General features: G+C 48.2%; 1 protein-coding gene across 1 annotated transcript in view; it reads left to right on the forward strand.

Annotated features, from left to right (window-relative positions):
* Positions 1-16,814, forward strand: part of ITGA9 (integrin subunit alpha 9) — a 326,298-nt gene that overhangs the window by 158,507 nt on the left and 150,977 nt on the right. The window contains exon 16 of the mRNA XM_045798248.2: positions 8,584-8,733. Within this exon, the coding sequence (XP_045654204.2) occupies positions 8,584-8,733 (150 nt within the window). The remainder of the gene's footprint in view (positions 1-8,583; positions 8,734-16,814) is intronic.

Consider the following 16,814-nt stretch of genomic DNA (forward strand, 5'->3'; position numbering starts at 1 on the left):
GTCCTCCTCCCTTTGCATCCCCCGTCAATCTGTTAGATCACCTCTGTGGTTCGTATCCCAAGACTGGCTTACAAAATTCATGACAGTCCCCATTGCCCATGGAATTTGAAAGGCCTTCGCCTTTTTTCAAGGTCCTGTAACCTGGTTCTAGCCTACTTTCCCTCCGCCGTCTGCAACCCCTTCCTGCCCCTCACCCTGTGATCTTGCTCCACAGCCCCTTCTCAGGCGGTGCCGAGGGTGATAGTGATGATGGTGATGATGATAAGGCAGGTGCCACTGGCTTTTACTGAGGAGCTCTCCATGGTGCTCGACATGTTTGGTCTCCAGTCTTCCAGTCACAAAGAGAAGATTGTGTCAACTAGCCCATCTTACATCTGTGAAAACAGGTTCAGAGAGACGAAGTAACCAACATCACACAATAAGAGATGGAGCTGGGACTCCCCCGGACCCAGGACCATCTTATGTCAGTAGTCTCTGCCTGTTAGGTGAAGGAGACATGGGGATGAGGGGCGGGGACCCACTTGGCTCAGCAGGCAGTTGAAAACCCTGGGATGTTGATCTCCTCTCTCTGTATCTTGAGCTGAGATAAGTAACCTCGTGAGGACAGGGATACAACTGAGCCAAGTGCATCTCCTCAGGTCCCATGGCTGACACCACCTGTGCCCCTGCTCATGCTGTTCCCACGTCTGGAATGGCCTTCTCCCTACAAAACAGGATTCTACCCTTCAAGGCCCAGCTCAAGTCTGCTCCTTCTGTGAAACTTTCCTTTGAGGATGCCAGCCCTCCAGCCACACCACCCTCCCCCACCGAACCCCAGTGTCCTCATGACCCAGTCGGCACTTGATTACCACTGAGTGGCAGCACAAAGGCTGCTTTTAACTCTGGCCATCCTAGAGCGTCTGTCCTGATGTGAGGACTGAGGCTGACATGCCAACCGGATATAGGACTGATGGCTGAGATGATATGGGAGAAGGGTGGTGGGAGCAGGAAAACCTGCCTGGGTCAACTTTGCTCATTTTGCTTTTATGGGTTACGTTTTTAGCATTTTCTTCTGTGTTAGTTTCCTATTGACCTGCAAATATTTTTAGAAGCCACTGTGGGGGTTTGGGGATAGGAGAAGGGAAGATAGAATTAAGAGAAGAAGGGCGGGGCAGTAGATTAGAAGCCAAAATTTGGTTTTCCCTACGGGACACATAGACTGGATAATCTTCACGCTGGGCCAATTTTGTCTGGTGGTGTTTAGTTGACAAATGATGTGCGTAATTATCTGTGAATGTAATTAACATGTCTGTTTGCAAAGAACATTATACAAGGATGTGACATGGTCTTAGAAGATTGTTTCTAAATGGTCAAAAGTTCTGATCCCCCACTGGCATATTTTGGAATGGATGCAGAGAAAAAGAAACAAAACAAAATCACAAAACATATAAACATACAAATCAGCTACATAAACAACACCCCCCCACACACACACCCACACACAGAAACTCTCAAACACAAGAGCAAACCATTTTCCAGATATCCAGCTAGACGTTGTTTTATCTTTAACAAGAAAAAAGCTTCAGTGGGTTATGTGATTTTCATACATAATATATGCAGATATGTCAATTGAAGAGTCATTGATAGCTTTCTGAGCATGGATGCTTGCCAGAGAATAATACATACCAGACTAATAATGATATCTATCTCCATAAGATATTATGTATAATCTGTTGTCATAATTAAAATCTCTAATCTCCTCGAGAAACTTTCAGAAACAAGATATACTGCATTGCTCACCACTTATTTCCGCCTCTCATGACAGCATTACTGGAGTTCTTTGAATTCAGCTGTTTTTCAGAGCTCTGTCTAGTCAGTGTTTATAACTGAACTCCTCCAAAGATAAAGCTTTGTCTCTTTCCAGGGTAAATCTCATCTCGTAGGACTCTCATAGTGAGTTGTGCTTTTCGCAAAATTTTGCTTAAAATTATTTCCAGGACTTTTTCCCCTCAGCTTTAATTTAAATTTTTGTTTATTTTTTAAATTTATAGAACTCTAAATGAAATCACACTTGGCCTCAGTTTTTTCTCTCATAAAATGAGAAATCTGTTCTTGCTACAAGTAGAGTTCATAATAAGAATTCATTCTGAATTCATTTTGTAATAGGACAGTGGTGGGTTTTTTTTTATAGATTTTCAAAGTTGCCATTTAAAAAATTATGATAAAAATAAGAGGTACCATTTATTGCTCACCTACAGTGTGCTAGTCGTAGTGCTAGGTTTTTGTATATTTATCAAGATTATTGTATCATTATAAATCTATTATCCCTCTCACTGTGGCCTCTGACATTTCTGAGTATTCCATCCTTTTTCGTCTCTGTGCTTCAATCCGGATATTTTCCTTCTGGATCACCGGTCGTCCGCTGTGTCCAGCATGCCTTCAGTAGACCTTTTCTTGTCTTGACCACCGCCTTCTGCTGGGTTTCTGCATCTCTCAGCCCCAGGGCCTGGGAGGAAAGATGGTGTCAGATATCAGCCTCTGGATGCTTCTCTTCTCTTTGGGATCTTGGCCTTCAAGTCCAGGCCACCTTAGTAGCCCTTAGCTTTAAGTTTCATCTTCACAGACTCATAAGACTGGCAGGAACTTGGCTCAGACACTGGGCCTCTGAATCACCCCTTCATGTTTTGTTTCTTTGCTGCCCGTTTCACACCGCTTCCAAATTCACACACAGCTTAAGGGGTTCGTGCCTCCACATGTTGGGGTCCCCTCATTGTCCTCTCCTTAGGGTTGGGACCCTAGACTCTGAAGTCCTGCCTCTCTTTGTAGTTCTTGAATACCTTTCAACAGGTGCATGCCTGTGCATGCACACGTGTGTGTGCGTGAGTGCATGTGTGCTCTCACACGCACCTGTGGGGGGGGGGGTCCAGCCCTGCTAGTTGTCATCTGTGTTGAGGGTAGCTCTACAGTGTTACTCTATTATTACTAGAAATGTAAAATCCTCACCTTTGCTTTTAAAAGAGTCTTCAAGCTTCTGAGAATTTTAAACTGCCTGAACCATTTAACTGCCATTGTAATCCTATGATCAGAGAAAGAAAGGAAAAAGCATTCCACTTTCGGTTCCACTTTCGGGGGTTTCTCATTCCAGGGCGTGGCCATCATGAGCAGAAGTAGAGCCCTGTGTAGGGAGAAAGAGGCAGAAAGGATCCAGGGAAGGGACCAAAAAAAAAAAAATCACATGTTTGGAAAAAGAAAAAAATACCAAGGCCTCTTTAAAAAACACTTAGAAGGTTTTTCCGAAACCAATTATCTGGCTTAATGCTAGCGGCTTATTTGCTGACCTTCTGTGTTATTTGCACATTTAAAGTAAGGCCAGCCCTTCCTGTTTTCATTTAGTTGACCCCTACAGCTGCTAGTTAGCTAAGAAAGATGAAAACGCTTTGTTTCTTGGGGAAAAGCAGCTGAGAGGTAGGTTTCTAATTCTCGAGGTCCGGGGTGCACAGAGCTCAGGGCCTGCTTACTTCAGGTCTTAGAGCGAAGGTCGGAATCAAATTACCCTAGGGGGGAGGTTTCCCCCACATAGTAATGCATGCCCTTTTCCGGGCAGGTAGGTGGGTTATTGTGATTTGATACTAATTATACTCACCAGTGAGAATTCTGATTCCACAAACCAAGGAGACAAAGACTTTGAGGCCTCTGACAACTGCCTGGACACCCCAGGATAATGGAGCAGAGCAGCCTTGGTGGTGGGTGGCACCTGCATGTCGTGGGCCTCCCCTGCAAGAGTTTCCATCTGAGTTACTTCTGTTTCATTTTCAGAGAAAGGTGATCAGTTAGAAGGAAAAGCCTGAAGGACTCTCCATAAGGGATTGGGAGTCCGTAGGAAGGCATGTTGCTCTGAGGTTCTCACTGCCTCTTGCCAGCAGACTCTGCAAGACCCCACAGCCCTCCCGAGGGGCCCCAAGAGAATGTCTTTGCATGTGAGGTGAGCTGAGGAAGGAGGAGGTTGTAGTCCAAAGGAGGGCAAAGCCCATCTTTGGGAAGATGGTTGGATGAGCTCATGGTCTAGGCAAAGGACATATGGTGGATTTGTAGGAGCCGGAACTAGGGAAGGCTGACCCTGGACACTGGAGCAGGGGGACAGTTTTGTGGAAGACAAAAGGAAGCACTGAGGTTTAGGCCCGTATCAGTATATTCGGGGAGATTCCTTGCAGAGGTAGTCTGGAGCCAGGAAGGGGATTTCTATGTTGTAACAAAGCTCAGTATGTCTACGCCTAAGCTCGTTGCACACCTGTCCTTTTCCTGGTACCATGATGTTGAGTGACATGTGTCCACGCACTCACGCAAGCTGAACACTAGGGAATCATATCCTGTTCCCAAGTCCTACCACCTCTTCCTTCTAAGTCACCCTCCCATCCCTCCCCTTTGCTCCATCACCACTGCTGTGTCCTGGCAGAGGCCTTCACAATCTTTCCTCTGAAGCCCTATGGCAGCCTCCTCCTATCCTGCCTGTCCCCAGGCCTGCCCCCCATCAATCTACTTCCATTCTACAGTTAGAGGGATCTTTCTAGAACTCAGCTTCCTCACTGGCCTCCCTCCTTGCCATCTCACCCTTACCAGTGCAAGAAACCAGAAGGATTTTTCTCAGACACAGCCTCTAGCATCACCTTACCCTCCTCACAATTCTTCCCACCTCAGAGGATGAAGTCAGCACAACCTGTGAGTCCCCATGAGATCGGTTCTCTGCTGCAGACTCTTCCGTCCCTATTCCTCCCTATAAGACCACCTCCCTATCTTTGGGAATCACATGCAATCCATTGGGCATCCCATATCCTCTCCACCCTGCTGGACCTGCCGTGCTTCTTGCTTGCTCTCTGGCCGATGTCCGTCAGTCGTACAGCTAAGCCTGGGGCACCTCCTTTGGGAAGCCTTTTAACCCTCTGTCCGAATCAGATGTCCCCCATTTATGTCCCCAAAGCCTCTTCTGTGCGTGTTGCACTAGATGGTCATTGATCACCCATCTCCCCGAGAGTCTCTCATCTCTGTCTCCCTTAGGCCCAGCACATTGCCTGGTGTAAAGTAAGCACCCAGTAAGTTTCAGGTTGAGCATATGGTAAGTTTCCTGTTAAACCTCAGCCACCGCAAATTCTGCCACTGACCCAGGGGGTGTTCTCCACAGGGGCTCCTTCAGCTTTCAGAACCCGGAAACTCCTGTAGATTTTTAGTGCGAAAAGGTAGATTCTTGCCTTTTGGTCTGTCAAATAAGTGTTCAGTGTTAGAAGCTTCAGTTCGTAGTGGTGATTTTTTTTTTTTAAGCAGTAACATCTCCGTGATTACGGTCTGTGCCAGAACGCTAATCCTCCTCTGTCCTCAGGAGTTCCTCCACTAATTGCAGTGCTGATCTGAGGGAAGCTTTCAGAAATGAAAAGGAAACCACTAAATGTTGCTGTTGCTTTTCCTTCGCAGCGCAGATAAAGCAAACACAGCGTGGGAGGGGGGATGTCCTCCTGGGGGCGTTGGCGCCTTTCAGGATGCTGCAGCCTCCTCTGCGCGCCCGCGGCTCGGTGTGGTTTCCTTCCCTTCTGCCCAGAGCTACCTGGACGTAGAATAAGACCCGCTTCTCCCAGCTGCTTAGTTAAAACAGGTTCTTGCAATCAGTGCCAGAGCACATCATCTGCACACCTAGATGACAGACCTCATTCCTCACCCCCAGCACGCCGCACCAGTATGGTTTCTCTCCGCGGTGAGCCTGGCTCGAACGGCCACGTGTCTAAGAACAGTGCTCACAGACTTGTGTGAGAAACAGCACCCCCACCCATACCCTCTTAAGTTAACAGGTGATTTTTGAGAGGGTGATGTCGGAACCTAAAGCAGTTGGGATAACCTTTAAATAGTAATTTTTGGACTTTAGGGAAAGCAGTTTTGCTTCTGGTTCTACCACTTACTACGAGCTTTGCGGTGGAGTGCAATCTGTTTGAGCTCTTAGGCGTCTGTTGCCTCGTCTGCAAGATGCGAGCAATAATCTATCAGGTCAGTAGATATGCAGATTCGGGAAAGTAACGTCTCAGCCCCGTCTCTGGAATACATGCATTCGGTAGCCAGGAAATGATGAGTTACTTCTGTCTTCCCCACTTTCCCCCAAGAATGAAAACATGATAACTGACTGACTTCACTGTGAAGGATTTAAATGCAAAGCCTTAGGATAGTCAACCTTTAAAAAAAGCAAACACTGAAGCGTTTATTTGTAAAGCCATGAAGATTGCACTGTTATTTTCCACATCCCCAACAGTCTTTAAATTCTGCTTAGCAAAGTCAGCAAGGCAGAGGAGATCTGTTTCTCAGGAGTGTGTTTTGCTCCCAGAACGGACATAGGTAATATATCTGTCCCTAAAATCTGAAGGTCAAGAGAATTTTCTGGAAGCAGTTTATGCAAAAGGCTTCCCCATAACTCGCCTGGAGAGGTCCTATATTTTAGTTATGCTGAATGATTGAATCTAGTCCCAGCTGAATTCTTTCCTGAATACAAAGATATATCATCTCCTGGCCACTCAGGGCCCCACCCCCAGAGTCCTCTGTCCCCACGCGCTGCAGGTGTGGCCACATCTGGCTCCCCGCCCCTCAGTGCCCTGGCTCTGGTGCCACCTCCTTTCCTGGGCTGCTGTGGGAGATTCCTGTGCTGCCCTCCATTGCCTCTGAGTGTCTGCTCCACAGACAACCCTACCCTTTTTCAGAGGCAATTGCAATAAAAACAGAAAGAAACAAAACAGAATAAAAACCCTCTTTAACTTTGTTTCACCTGCTCTCCCCTCCACCACCCTCCCCAACTTGTTTGATCATAGACCCTTTTTATTTATTCCCCTCCCAGGGAACTGAGGTTCCTAGACCCCATCTGGGAGAATGCTGCTGCTTTGTGGATGGGCTGACTGACACCCATTCGCTTGTTAAAGCAGATTCGAGTGCACACGTTGGTCGGTAAGGGCATCCACAACAACACGTCGTCATGTGCGGGAGTTCTATGACTGACTCAACCAGCTCCAGCATACATGCTAAGCGAGGAAAACGAACCGCAGCATGCCACCAACTGTGATTTGCCCGCATCTGCTTAGACTGCACCAATATCCAAAACCTGACAGGCGTGCCTGCCTCTGGAGAGGGGCGCTGGGTGTTGGGGCGGGATGGGGGCAGGTTGCTCACTGTGCACTGCTTGAGAACTTTACAACTTTCTACTATTTTGAACACAGCCCTAATGTGTTTGAAATTCCACCAAACTTCACACAGAGAGCGGTGTGGCATCCTCACCTCTGCTCATGGCCCTGTGGTTGGCTTCTGCCCACCTGCCTAGCTTCTCTCAGGCCCTGACAGGGCCGCCGTGCTTCTCTGCTGGCTCCCTGCCCATGACAGGTGCAGAGCAGCGGGGACTTGGCTTATGCATGCCACGTCTCAGATTTGCCCCCCTCCACTTGGAAGCCCACCTCCCATAGGGTGTACTGGCCCTAATGTGGGACTGCCTACTCTTTGCCCCTGCCTGTGAGAGGAGACTGAGACTGGGGGACCCTGAGTCCCCTAGAGATGGTGACATCTTGTGCCAAAAGGTGTTGAACAGATATGACTCAAATCCTTATCAGCCTTGTGCCCTGGGGAACGTATCCTTATAACTCCCTTTTCCTTTTCTGTATGGTAGAGGATAAAAAGTCCGAGTTCACAGGGCTCGGGTATGTTGCTCATCAGTCTAGAACACGGGGCACGGTGCCTGGAATCTCATAGGTGTTCAATGTCTGTCTGCTTTTTTCCCTTCCTTCCTTCTCCTTTCCTTTTTTTTTTTTTTTCAGATTTTATTTATTTATTTGACAGAGGTAGAGACAGCCAGCAAGAGAGGGAACACAAGCAGGGGGAGCGGGAGAGGAAGAAGCAGGCTTCCAGCAGAGGAGCCTGATGCGGGGCCCGGAACGCTGGGATCACGCCCTGAGCGGAAGGCAGACGCTTAATGACTGAGCCACCCAGGCGCCCCTTCCCTCTCCTTTCCTGTTGTGACTATCAACCTGTCATTCATTCCTTTGGGTCTTAAAGCCTTTGGGTTTCTAAGGAAAGAACATAAGGCCAGAGATAAGACTTTCCATCCTGGCTCCGCAGATACCTAACCCTGGGAAGATAATAGGCTCCTCAGTGTCACTGGCTCTCCTGCCCCAGCACAAGAGCCATAGTTACCTCCATACAAAAGACCTTTGGTCATCCAGATACCATGAATGCAAAGGGTTAGCCTACAGTGTGAGTGCAGATGCTCCCCCGCCCATCAGCTGGCTTGTAGGAATATTTGGAAGACGAGTAATGTAATGTGTTCCATATGCTAAAAAGAAGATGACTTAGCGCCGCGCTGGGTAGAGTGGGGAAGCCCCCGCTCATTAGCAAGGTGACCTTGGACAAGACGTTCGCTGCTCTCCACCTCAGTTACCTCATCTAAAATATGAGAGCAATAAAATCTTACCTCACAAGGCTGGCTGTGAGGGTCATATGAAGCAATCCGTGTGGAAGGTCTTTGTAAACTGTGAAGTGCTCTGCACATGTCGGCCAGTATTAGCAGCTAATGCGCGTGCTTGTTTATTGTTTCAGCGGAGAGTGCAGGACGTCATCAGTCCCATCGTGTTTGAAGCCGCCTACAGCCTGGGCGAGCACGTGACCGGACAGGAGGAGAGAGAGCTGCCAGCTCTGACACCGGTGCTCCGCTGGAGAAAGGGACAGAAGATCGCCCAAAAGAATCAGGTCAGAACCTTGAAGCTCTCGGCTGGGACCCAGGGTGGCAGGAGCCTATGGCAGAAGTTGTGGCCCTGTCTTCCTGGGCATAGCCCCTCTCTGCGCCTCCCTTCTCTGATCTGCAGAATGAGCCAATATATGATTTGGGGGCTTGCGTGTAAGAACTACATGATCTAAACACACTAAACTTATAATCCCTTTGAGGTCATGAACTGGTTACTTGGCCCCTCCACTTGACCCCTGTTCCTAGACCATTTTCAGATCAGATCACATAGTAGGTGCTCACTAAATGTTTTCTTGGTGAAGGTGTGAGTGGAGTGAAGAGGCGAGAACGTCATCTTATAGAATTGGTGCTTGAGTTAGAAATTTCCAACCCAAGCATCCCTGGAGCCCAGAACAGGGCAAGTGCTGATGGGCCACCCATCCTGTCTGGTGCGCTTCAGAGCCATGTCAGGTACAGGTCCTCCAAGCAGGAGTGAGCCTGTGAGCTGACTCTGCCGCAGTGCTGCCGTCTGCCCTGAGCTGTCCGTGAGACGAGCAGCGCTCACTGCTATCCCGGAAATATGCAAAGAATCTGTGGTCCCAAGACTGTTTTCAGTCTTTCCTCAACACCCAAGATCACCACAGATCCAGGACCCTCGTGGGGGGATGGTCGGGCAAAACTGCCTTTTGGCTAAACTAGACTTCTGTGCAGAATGGGAGCAAAGCTGTGGAACCACTCGCCGGCCCCACCCTCCTGCCGACTGCGCTGAGCTTAGGGGAAAACTAGCATGTCAAGTGAGCCATGCCTTGCAGATTAGAATTGTGAACAAAATCACAGAGAAGTGTTTGAGGTTTGACATGTGCATCCAGATGTTCAATTAAGTGGTGATATTTTTACCAAGGCAACCCAGTTCTCTACCAAAGTATCTCCCATATGGTCTTGGGTCCGGTTCCCTAGAAGCAGAGCCTGAGGCAGGGATTTGAGAGCACATGGGAGAAACTTAAGAAAGTGAGGAAAGTGGAAGGGACTGAGCAAGGATGTGGCCTCAGCTAGGCTACCCTTAGCTGAGCTGGGGAACTCAGGAGCATAAATTACACCAAAAAGTTGTCTTCTTGAGGCAAGGGGGCTGGCCTTTTGTGTCCCGTGTTAGTCAACCATTAGCTGGCTGTCCCACGTAGGAGGGGAGTGTAGGTCTCCTTGAAGGAGATCCCTTCAGCTTCGGACAGTTCTCTGGGGGAAGGATGCAGATGTGAGCCATTAGCTGCCTACACTCACATGAACTGGGGGATAGGCAGAGTCGTACACGGATGTGGACAGGGCTCCCAGTGCCTTCTACACATACACACACAGCCTATTGGCAAAACCAACTTTTTAGGTCCTTCTTTTGATTTCAAACATGAACGCTTTCAAAACACAAGTACCAGCTGATGTTTGAGAACCACTGCAGGAGAGGAGCTAAGACTAGTGATTTGCCTGTCAAAATTAGGAAGGTGGAGGAGAGAGAAATTCTTGTCCATTGTGGCAGGAATTCAGTAAAATAATGTCTAAATCTGATTAATTCTCAAAAGAAACATGTGGACATGGGCAATAGTGGTTGCCTCTGGAGAGCAGGACTCAGTATAGGGAGGTGTGTGGCAGGGGGTCATTATTTTTTTTAAACATGTGATTCTTTGATTGAAATTAAAATGAAAGAAAAATATTGTTCTTAGATTAGAAAGATTGTCCAGGAGTCTGGGAAATATGCTGGGAGAGTGATCCTTGCTTTTTCTCCTTTTCCTGATTAGGTGGTGGTGGTGGGGCTAATTTAATGATCATCCTCCATGTGTCTTCCAGATGTTGACTCAGTTTGAGGGGGAGAAAGATTCTGACAGCAAGGCGCACTCCAGCAAGCAGAGCTGAATTTCAGCCCATGTGTGTATTTATGACAGTTCCACAAGAGAGCATCTAACCTCTTCCGTAGAGAGGAATAACCTCATTAGAGCTCTTCAAGTCATGTTGCGAGATAACATTAGGATTTAAATACTGTATTCTCTTCAACTAAAAGGCACCGAGCCCATGTTGGTACATGGGCAACTTGTTTTATCCCTTAACCAGAAGAGTATTTAAAAGGACTATAATAAATCCCAAAGCAATTCAGTCAATTGAGCGTCTATTCCATGTAAGAACTTGATAAAAAGAGAAAACATTACTGCCATCAGTGGGCTTACAGGAAAAACGTGTACAGAGAAGAAAGTGAGATTCAGATTAGTGTGTGTGAGTGTTTCACTCCAGAGACCACTTCCAGCTGAGGAGAAGGTGTTCTGTGGAGAAAGGGAGAATGGGCTGGAGCCAAGGAAGAAGTAGGATTTGGACACTCAAGGCTAGAGGGCTTTGACAGGCTAACAGAGGAGGAAAGACTGATGGATACTAATGGTCTTCCATATGGCTGAATGTCTAGTATGAGGGAAAGGGGAGGGCCATGAAGACAGGGTCTACAATCATGTGGTCTGAGGCCCTTGTTCACTGTCCGTGGAGCCAGACTTGTTTCTGTTGGAGACAGGAGACCATTACAACTTTTTGAGTGTGGGTAGATCAGAGACCTGCCTCAGGGAGACTGATCTGCCTGGGCCTGGGAGGCACTTGGGAGCTCTCACAGAGACCCCAGGAAGGCCTTGCTCCTGAGTTCTTGGAGGTTCGATGTGAAAGATGCAGAGATTCGAGTCACTATTAGCTCCTAGTTGGTCTCAGTTGCTGGCACAGTATGGAACTGAAGGAAAGAATCCTGCAAGGCCCCATTTGGCCTGTGTGCTGGGAAGGAAGCAAGGCTGGCACTGAACTTCTCACCTAAGGGGCCCTTATCTTTCCCCTTCAGGTGAGCTTACCAGTGACTATGACAGAAGCCCTGTCTTCAAGTTGTCTACACAGAGTAGAGCTTTGAAAACTCTAATTGCTCTCAGGCTTCCTCAGGAGGCCCCCAAAGACCTGGCTGGGGCTGAAGTTCCAGGTCGCCCACTGTGTAGACAGATGGCCCCCCAGAGATGTCCACATCTCTAACTCCTGGAACCGTGAATACAATAAACTACATGACGAAGGAGACTTTGCAAGGGTAATTAAGGTTAGGGGCTCTAAAACAGCAGGGGTCACCTGGATTATCCAGGTGGGCCCAATCTTTCTCCAGCTAGAGGCAGAGAGCAAGGTCAGGGAGATGCACGAGGAGTCAGAGATTTGAAGCATGAGAAGGACTTGATTGGCCGTTGCCAGTTTTAATGATGGAGGTGCAATTTGACAGGGAACATAGGGAAGCTTCAGGGGCTGAGAGAGGCTCCTGGCAAGCGTCAGCAAGGAAACCAGGACCTCAGTCCTACAACCATGGGGAGCCGAATTCTGCCAACAACCTGAGTAAGCCCAGGAAACGATTCTCCCCCAGAGCCTCCAGAGAAGGGCCTGACCCTTGACTCCTTGATTCTGGCTTTGTGAAACCCAGAGCAGAGAAACCAGGCAAGCCCCGCAGAGCTGTGAGATGATAAACTTGCCCTGTTTTAAGCTGCTAAGTTTGTGCTAATGCATTAATGCGGCAATAGAAAATGAACCTGCCCCAGCCCCAGAGGACCCCAGGGCTTCTTCCTTCCCCTGGCTTCTCTGGGGAAGGAGCACAGTCCAGGTCTCTCAGAGTGAGATCAGGCTGCCGGGCCAGGGCAAAATGTACTCACCCAGTAGCATGGGGCAAGTCACTTAGTTCCTGAGAGCCCTGCTTATCACCTGTCACTTGGGGTGCCATCATCCGCTCTGCCTACCTGGGGGTGATTGATGAAATGATACATGAGGAGCACTGAAATGGCGAGGCAGCATTAGATTCTGCTCTTCCCTTCCTGAGAGGGGCAAGCCGCCTAGCCTCTGGAAGCCTCTGTCTCCTCCCCAGAGAGAGGAGGTGACAACACAGCTTCACAGCAATGTCATGAGGAAAGAATGAGGCAAATCACAGGAGCGTCTAAGCGGGGCTGGGGAAAACAGATGCTCTACTGAAGCTGATTCCTTTCTGCTGGGGGTGTGTCCTGTCTCAGCTGGTCCATGGGTAGGCTCCCTGCGTAGGAGGCAGTGACACTATCTAAGGGCTCTGGCTGGTTCCTCATATGGACCTGTCATGCTCTTCAGCACTGGTCCTTGCCTGTCAGGCCCAGAGATGCCGCTGTCCTAGAGGGGATGGTATGGGGATGATCTGCACTACCAGAGCCTGAGAGCTGGCTCTCCCAGCACAAGCTGGAAGGGGGTGTGAATCCCTGCCTCTATACTTCACCTCTGCTGCCACCACTGTAGTCCACGCCACCATCATTTCTCACCAGACCAGGTCATCTCTCTTTATAATGCCTACCACCCCCCCCTCAGTTTCCCTCTGCCCTTAGAAGAACATCCAGACTCTTGTTAAGGTCCACAGACCCTGCACAATGGGGCTCTGGCCTCTCTAGGATCATCCAGTGCTAGCTACACGCTGCATGCCGACCACCCTCAAACTCACCAAAGCCTCTCCTGCCTCAGGCCCTTTGCACATGCCGGTACTTGTAGAAAGCTCTTGCCATGTCTTGCTCACAGCTAGTTCTTCATTCTTCAGGTCTCCACTGACATATCACCTCCTCAGAGAACCATTCTCCAACTACCTGTATTCCCTGACTTAGCTCTTTGATTCCTTCATGAAACCTGTCACAATTTGTTATTATTTTGTCTAATTGCTCTTCTGTCTCCCTCACTTGAATGGAGGCTCAAGAGGGCAGGAATCTATTTTGTCTCATTTTCTGTTGGTCCCTGGTAGCTGACACGGTGCCTAGCCCTTAGTGGATGCTCAGGGAATCTATCTCGGTTGACAGCCCTTCTGAAAGAATGCAACGCTAGGTTGGACATCTTACCAGAATTTCTTCACTGACAGATTGAGCAAAGCTGTATAATTTTTTAAAATGTGCTTTGTGAACTCTCTGGGAATGCGTCCCAGGCAGGAGAGCATCGTATGTGATTCAGGGTGATTCACCTAGCAGCCATAGTTCCTTTGTGCACATGTGAATGTCCTTTTCAAAAAACAAGATGGAGGAAACACGCTTGGTGAAAGAAAAGGCATTGCCTGTGTTGAGGATACTCACTTTGTCATCTTTTCAGTGAAAAATGAGCTGTTTTACTCTAATGTGAATTTTGAATTATGTTGAAGCCATAAACTTTGGGCCTCCATTGTGCTGGAAATTGTCACCATCTGTCCCCCTCCCCCCACACACACCCCCCTCAGTGCCTGCGTGTGTGGAAATATAGCCCAAGCCTATGAGAACTCACTGTTTGTTCAGCCTGGACATGAGGTAATAGTTTCCCAGGTGAGGTGCTCGGCTTCCTTCAAATGCCAGCTCGAAGGTTTATTTTCATTATCATATATACAGAATCTGTGGAACGGTGCAAAGTCGAAGGGTCAGGAAGATGGAGGAGAGAGAACATGTCACTGCAGACACTGGGGCCAGACAGGTTTCAGGGACCATCCAGTCTTGGGCGGGGGGGGGGGGGCTGGTTAGGCACCTGGATTCAGGGGATTGGTTTAGCCCAGCAGAGGAGGAAGGGGGATTAGAGGAAGAAGTTTCCACCCTCATCCCTAGTCCAACCAGATCACACACACCCCTGCACCCCCACACCTCCGCCTTTTACAAGCATCAGCTGCTTGGCGTCAGCTTCTGGGTAATCCTTTCAGAAAGGGCACCTTGGTGAAACGCATGTGAAAGCCATCTAGCTTCAGCTATGTGTGAGGAAGACCTGTAGTTCAGCCTCGTCACTGACCACAGAAGTCTGGTTACATCCCTGGGTCTCTGGCTTCTCCTCCAAAGGTTCACCCAGAAGCAAAGGAGAGGGGACTCTCATCTCTCAAAGGCTGGGCTGTACCCAGCAGTGACCTGTGTAGTGTGCAAACTTTCTCTTAGTGCTTCATCTCTGCAACTTATGGAAAGAATGTGTTCCGACCCTCCACAACTCTTTGCAGGAGAAAATAGTGGTTTTTTCCCCCAAATCTTCAGGCCTGTTGGGTTTTCTTTCTTTCGTCCTGCCTTACGGAAAACCTTGCCTGCGAGCCCATGCAGTGTGTATATAAACAAACAAGGGCACGTGTCCAGGGGACAGTCTCTGGCTGGGGAAGAAACATTAGCCCCTCCTTTGTCATCTTCTGAGGTGATCGAGGAAGTCAGAGGCCAGGCTACTTGAAGTTATACCTGGAGCCCCATTGAGGTGAGCCTCTTGTGGGTGCATGGGGAGGGGTCTTGCTGGAAGCCTCTCCAGTTTAAGGGCATCTTTCTCCCAGTTGCCTGAATGCATCTGGCTCTGCAGCTTTTGGAAATACAGCTAGTGTAGTCTTCCTTTCCTCTGACGGCACCAGCACCTTTATTGCTGGTTCTGTTTTCTGCCTCTTGTGACTAGTTAGTTGTAACTGTTTAAAAAAAAAAAAATGAAGCATAGAACACAAAAGATTCCAGGGTGAAAATCAAGGGAGAGCATTTCTGGAGCTGGAAGGCAGAAGGTCTCTAGGAGCAAGTTTACGGCTGATATTAAAAGACAGAGGTTGTAGGGGGACGTGAAATGTGGCCTATAAAAGGCCAGCCAGGCCCAGGCAGTCCTGGAACCCAGGTGAGTCAGAGGTCAGGTGCAGCCCCAGGTGGGCCAGCTAAGCTCTCTGCTCAGTTTCTCATGGGAGTTGAGCTGGATGATGGGGAAGACTGTCTTTAGGCAGAGGGGGCTGTCTTATGAACTGCAGGGCCATGGAGTAAACCAAAGGATACCCCCAAACAGAACTTACCACTTTCAGTTTTTCCATAAAGGTATGAGGCAAAATTGGTGTTGTGTTTATGTGTAAAGGAAGACCAGTGGGACTGTTGTTCTTCCCATGATTTCAAAATCTAAGAAGATAATTTGTACAGACCCTGATGTAGAAGGAATTCTTCCACTTTAATTTTATGAAGTATTTGTCTTTCATTTATTCCTTTGGACATGATATTTTTTAGAAAGCAACTCTGTCTGTGTGACCAATTTTAAATACCAGGCAATGAGACATTTCCCTTCTTCATTTGGACACAGGGCTAAACAGAGAAATCCCAGGACCAGCTGAGCTCACATTAAAGATAGCGTTGGATTCTGGAAAAAAGAGCCTGTTGAAACAGAATTGGAAAGAGAATCCTTTTACACTCAGTTCATGGCATCTACACAAACAATTTTTTGTAACCCCCAGGTGCTGGGGGTTACAGACATGAATTACGTATGACCGGGGCCTCGGGGAGCTTCTATGGGACTGTGGGAGGAACAGCAGTTCAGAAATGTACCTCTTGTTGTCCAGGCAGAGACCCTCTGCTAAGTCACATTGCCCATCAGGAAATGCCTCACTCATGTTAGCTTAAAAATAGCCTTCTTGTTTGGTCCCCTTGGGGTGGGATTTGAAAAGCATATATTCCCACCCAGTCCAGTTGTCCTATTTTCTCAGGCCTCAGCATGGATGTGGTTGCCACAGCAACCCTGTAAACAGTATCTAATCTGTGTCAATGATTATATATATATATGAAGTCCAAGAAATTGACCCTCCTATGAACATGACGACTGGACTAGGCGAAGAATCCTACTGCTAGATCAGAATGTAGATTTTTTCCAGTGCAGATTTGAGTAAGAGAAATGGACACCCCAAGGCTTGAGTACCTAAGCAACTTCCTCTCTGAAGTCAGTCTTGGCCACAACAACGATTGAGCTGCCAGCCCCAAGCCGCACATCCCCAAGGCTGCCTTGGCCTTGGTGGCCACAGCATTGGGAAGAAAACACAGCCAGCTCCAACCTCTGTACTCTGGTTCAGAGAAAACTGTCACTTGAGCTGGATTCATTGTATTCTTTTTTTCTTTCTTTCTTTCTTTCTTTCTTTCTTCCTTTCTTCCTTTCTTCCTTTCTTTCTTTCTGGCCTGAAGAGAATGAGGAAATCAATAGCCAAATATTCTAGAACAGGAGTCCACAAACTACAGCCTGCAGGCCAAATCTGGTCTGCTGTTTATTCTTATAAATCTTTATTGAGATCAGCCATGCCTGTTTCTTTACATATTGCATACAGCGGCTTTCATACCACTAGTTGCAACAGAGACCATGT

This window comes from Ursus americanus, chromosome 20 (assembly GCF_024610735.1).
Source record: "Ursus americanus isolate L20-20 chromosome 20, mUrsAme1.1.p, whole genome shotgun sequence".
Taxonomy (NCBI): Eukaryota; Metazoa; Chordata; class Mammalia; order Carnivora; family Ursidae; genus Ursus; species Ursus americanus.